Source organism: Propithecus coquereli, unplaced genomic scaffold, assembly GCF_000956105.1.
Source record: "Propithecus coquereli isolate 6110/MARCELLA unplaced genomic scaffold, Pcoq_1.0 Scaffold29, whole genome shotgun sequence".
NCBI lineage: Eukaryota > Metazoa > Chordata > Mammalia > Primates > Indriidae > Propithecus > Propithecus coquereli.
The window spans coordinates 8,212,529-8,218,319 of NW_012148507.1; the positions used below are offsets into that span (position 1 = coordinate 8,212,529).

A 5,791-nucleotide genomic window follows, 5' to 3' on the forward strand; every position below is an offset into this window, starting at 1 on the left:
GGCATTTATCCCAGAGAAATAAAAACTTACATTTACAGGTTGTTTAACCATTCACCTATTGAAGGACCTTCAAATTATAGTACACAAATGTTCACAGCATCTTTATTCATAACAGTCAAAAACTGGAAAACCACCCAAAAGTTCTTCAGTTGGTGAATGGTTAAACAAACTGTGGTACCTCTATACCATGGAATACCATGCGGCAATAAAAAAGGAGAAGACTTTTAAAATACCATCATGTATCACTGAATATTTCAGTCAACAACAGACTGCATATACAACAGTGGTCCCATAAGACTATAATAAGGCTGAAAAATGCCTATCGCCTGGTGATATCATAGCTTTCATAACATCATAGCTCAATGCATTACTCACAGATGTGTGGTGATACTGGTGTAAACAAACCTACTGTGCTGCCAGCTGCCAATCATATAAAAGCACAGCATATACAATTATATACAGTACATAACACTTGATAATGACAATAAATGACAATGTTACTCGTTTATGTATTTACTATACTATACTTTTTATCATTATTTTACAGTGTACTTCTTCTACTTACAAAAAAAAATTGGCGAGGCATGGTGGCTCACACCTGTAACCCTAGCACTTTGGGAGGGTGAGGCAGGAGGATCGCTTGAGGCCAGGGGTTCAAGTCCAGCCTGGGCAATAGTGAGACCTTGTCTCTACAAAAAAATTTAAAAATTATCCGGATACGGTGCTACACCTATAGTCCCAGCTACTTGGGAGGCTGAAGCAGGAGGACTGCTTGAGCCAGCAATTTGAGGTTGCAGTGAGCTATGATGATGCCACTGCACTCTAGCGTGGGCAACAAAGCCAGACCTTGTCTCAAAAATAAAACAAATGTTAACCATAAAACAGCCTCAGGCAGGTTCTTTAGGAGGTATTCCAGAAGAAAGCACTGCTATCATAGGAGATGACAGCTCCATGCCTGTTATTGCCCCTGAAGACCTTCCAGTGGGACAAGATGTGGAGGTGGAAGACAGTAATTGATGATCCTGACCCTGTGTTGGCCTAGGCTAATGTGTGTTTTTTGTCTTTGTTTTTATTAATAACAAAAAAGGTTAAAAAGTAAAAAATATTAGAAAAAGGCTTATAGAATAAGGATATAAAGAAAGAAAATATTTTTGTACAATGTGTTTTAAGCTAAGTGTTATTACGAGAGTCAAGTTTGTTTAAAAATTTATAAAGTAAAAAGGTTACAATAACCTAATTAATCTTCAATTTATTATTGAACATGAAATGTTTTCTATAAATTTAGTGTAACCTAAGTGTACAGTGTTTAAGTCTACAGTAGTACACAGTAATGTCCTAGGCCATCATGCTTACTAACTGACTCACCCAGACCAACTTCCAATCCTGCAAGCTCCATTCATGGTAAGTATCTTATATAGGTATACTTTTTTTTATCTTTTATACTGTAAATGGCTCTATGAACAAATTCCAATGACCCCTATATGCTTTTTTATAATCCTTTCCCTGAACTAACCTTTGACCTTTTGAGTTGTTTCCCAGAAATGGTGGATTTTCTTCAAGACAAAGGAGCTGGACAGACTTCCTGACAAGATTCACCATCTCCCACAACCTGCCCCCAACGAACAAGACTTCTGTGTTGTTGTATTAAAAAATTTCTTTCTTCCTTGGCAATCCTCATTGTCTCAACGGTTGGATCTTTGTGCCACAAGCAGCTGGACCTAGGCTGAAACTCCCATGTGGTTTTGACAATAATACCAACTTTTATTGTACCTTTTCTATGTTTAGACATACAAATACTTACCATTGTGTTACAACTGCCTACCATATTAAGTACAGTAACATGCTAAACAGATTTGTAGCCTAGGAGCAATAGGCTATATCATCTAGGATTGTGTAAGTACACTCTACGATGTTCACACAATGACAAAGTCACCCAACAAAAGTCATCCATCGACACAATTCTCAGAACGTTATCCCCTTGTTAAGTTACCCATGACTATACACCACAACTTGGATGGATCTCAAGAGATTTATGCCGAGTGAAAAAAACTAATTCCAAAAGATGACAAACTGTATGATTCTATTTATATAACATTCTTGAAATTATGCAGTTGTAGAGATGGAGACCAGATCAGTGGTGGCCAGGGAATAGGGTTACAGGTGGGGAGGTTGGGAGGTTAGCACGTGTGGCTATAAGAGGATAGTTCTAGGGAGCCTGTGATAATAGAACAGTTTGGTTATTTTGATTGCAATGGTAGTTACACAAATTTTCATATGAGATAAAATTGTACAGAACAATGCACACACACAAATGAGTACTTATAAAATTGGTGAAATAAGAATAAACCCTGGATATTGTATAAATGTCATATGTATAGTTTGATATTGTACTATAGTCACACAAGATGTTACCATTTGGGAAACTGGGTGAAAGGTACACAGGACCACTCTGTACATTTTTTTTTAGAACTTCCTATGAATCTATAATTTTCAAAATAAAAAATAAAGCAGTGCTAATATTGTAAGTTTTCAAGACATTCATGTAAAATACACTATTCATGTAGAACATTCACATAAAAATTTGCTATTCTTTATAATTAAGGAAGAAAGTAGAATTCTAATACTAAAAACCTTAATAAATCCCCTTTAAAATGGTCTAATTTTTAGGTTTTCAATTATGATGCAAGAAGGGGTGACCACATTTTCACAGCACCCTACAGTGAAAAAACATATGGATAAAAGAATCACTGAGAAGACATGGGAATCTAACCATGGTTCTAAAGCAGCAGTCTGGAAACCATGGCCCAAAGCCTATTTTGTTATGGCCCAAAAGCAAAGAATGTAATCCTTTACATTTTTAAAGCATTGTTAAAAAAAGAGAGAGAGAGAAAGAAATATGTGACAAGAGACTACATGTGGCCTATGACGCATGAAATATTTATTACTGGGTCCTTTCAGAAAAGGTTTGCCAAGCCTCATTCTGCAGCATTCCTCAATAAATTATATGCCAACCTTAGAATTTAAAAAAAAAAAATCTTTTCCCTGCTTACATCATCCATTTGCTCTTTCACAGAGAAGTCTTCGCCTTTTTGGCCACTCCCCAATCCTGAACCGTCCCCTTAGTAAGAATGTCATTTCAACACATTAGACTTGGCAAAGCTTACCAATGGGAGTGCTGTCTTTAGGGAGCCCAATTTCCTAAATGACGTTCTAAATTCATGCCCCCATTCAGAAATACAGTGAGCCTCATCCACAGCAATAAGTGTGATACCTATAAAAGAGAAAAAACACACAAATGAGAAAAATGAAGTTCAAAAAGAAAGAATAAACTCACCTAAATCAATATTAATTTCTTCACTTAGAATATGTATTACCAAAAGATGAATAAATAATCCAAATCGAAGTATTTGGTTCATATAAAAATAAAAGTATAAATAACATCAGATAATACCAAAAATCATTAGTGAGAATAGGGAGACGGGAGATACATGAATAAAAGCCAAAAAAATTTTAAAAAGGAAATATTTATATATTAATCCAAACAACATATTTATTGGATTTCAGCTTTCATCATTACTCCTCACAGAGATGAATTGCTTACTACAACTTTGTCCCCAAAACTATCACTCATGAACCACTTGCAACAATAATGCCTTTTAAAAAAGAACTGCTAGGATGGGGAGCTTACAGTGAGGGTGGAGAAAGAATTCTCAACACTAAGTTAGGATAGAAAAAAGTAAAAGTTTATTTTACTTTCTCTGAGAAAGAAAAGGGAAAGAGAAATAGAGAGAGAGAAGGGAAAAGGCAGGGCACCCGAAAGAAAAAAAGGGGAAGTGCCGGCCCCAAGCAGGAGGAGCTCAGGATTTTTATGCCTAAAAAGGGGGAAAAAAAAAAAATTTATTGCTGTAGACTGATTAGCAGGCAACAGCTGTGAGATGTCAGGGTGTTTGTTTTTCCCTTTTTTCTTTTCCTGGAGACTGGCTTATCAATGCAGTCTGGCCAAACTGGTCTGGTGAATATAATATACTTCCTTTCTGTCTGCTGAGCTCTTTTCAAATGCTGTAAAATCAACTCTGCAGGTGCTTAATTTTCAAAGACAGAGCGTTAAGACCCACATGATTAGTCTCAAAGACAGGGAGTTAGTTTATTTTTCTCCATTAGATAGTTTATTAGCAAGACCATCCTTTCAAGAACTATTTCTCTTTGGTAGTACCTTCAATTTTATCTCATGGATTAGCTATTAAAAAAGATAAAAAAGAGCACATTTCTAATAAGATTAAGTGCATCACTATCCACAATTGATACGTGTCATATGGCAGAGTCCCTCTGAAATACCAGTATTGAAGACAGGATGACATCCACATTTTCCAATGTAAAATGTTATGGGAAGAACTGTCTCATTATGTACAAAGTAGGTAAGAAGAAATATAATTTGTCTTTTCTTCCCCTAGTAGCATCCCTACTCTGCCCCCACACCATACACATACATTGAAACAGAATCAATAGTGTGTAGTAATGCATTTCAGAAAAGGATTTAATAGTATAACCACTCATTAAAATGTCTTCAGATATTTCAAAGTAATAACAATAGTACTTTTGCTGTCAATTACCAAATTGCTAATTAAGAATAATTTTTCCCTTTAGTAGGTATGATGATTACTTGATACTTCTTTGAGTATTCATCATGTTCTGACAGTAGTAGGGTGATTAAAAACCTGTGCTCTGCAGTCGGAATGCCTGGACGCAGAACCTAGCTCTACTACTTACCATGAGTATTACATTCAACAAGTTACTTAAGCTTAGCAAGTCTCAGTTTCCTCACAAGTAAAACATGGATAGCATGAAAATAATGGTACCCAACATTTTTAGTTATTCTAAAGATTAAATTAGATCATCTACATAAAATGCTAAAATAGGGCCTGGCACAAAAGAGCTCAATAAAAACAAATACTGCTATTATTATTATGGTTATTAAATGACCATTACACTTTTCTAGGAATAGAAAGATTAATAAAATATAATCTATGGCCTTGAGGAGTTTACAATTCCAAAACAGGAAACAGACATGCAAATAAACAATTACAATTCATTGAGATTACAAACTATAATAGCCCAAAGAGAGCACAGAGGAGAAAGAAAGCAAAAGAAGAAACCTACTAAATATGAGCAAAGTAGGCTGCTTAGCATCAGAATTCTCTGATTACTACTAAGTGGTTGAGAAAAGTTCAATATTACCACTATATTTACTTTGGCTTTAGAAACTAATCACCCAGATTTTAAATTAAATAGGTTAAAACAAAGATGACAATCTTTTATTTTAAAACTTTCCCTTATTTTAAAACCCTTAGTTACACTTTTGACAAACTAGCTTTTAATGGAGCTGAACTTTGTCCCTTCGAATCAGCTGAGGCAAGCTTTTGCCAACATTCACTTTAAATGTACAAGTCCAAGTGTTTTCTCAGCATCTATACATATTTCATTTTGGCATATTTGTCATTCAAGCTTACTTCCAAAGTTAAAAGACAATTACAAGTTTGGTTGGTAAAGAGTCTCCATATAAAATTATGTTTGCTGTTTCTGTTAAAAATCCAGACTACTTAAATAATTTAACATTTACCTAAAAATGACAAATCTGATTAGTTAAATGTCAGACTACTGTACAAATAACATCCTCAGTATATTCATTTTTGCAAGCATTTTATACAATTTCCTGCAACAAAAGCCAAAGGAAAATATTTCAAAAATAATTTTTATTTAAGTTTGGTTGGTAAAGAGTCTCCATATAAAATTA

The 5,791-nt window shown here is 34.8% G+C and overlaps 1 protein-coding gene across 1 annotated transcript in view; it reads right to left on the reverse strand.

Moving 5' to 3' along the window:
- Positions 1-5,791, reverse strand: part of WRN (Werner syndrome, RecQ helicase-like) — a 142,863-nt gene that overhangs the window by 103,028 nt on the left and 34,044 nt on the right. The window contains 2 exon segments of the mRNA XM_012648552.1: positions 3,165-3,271; positions 3,814-3,872. Coding sequence (XP_012504006.1) covers positions 3,165-3,271; positions 3,814-3,872 — 166 coding nt within the window.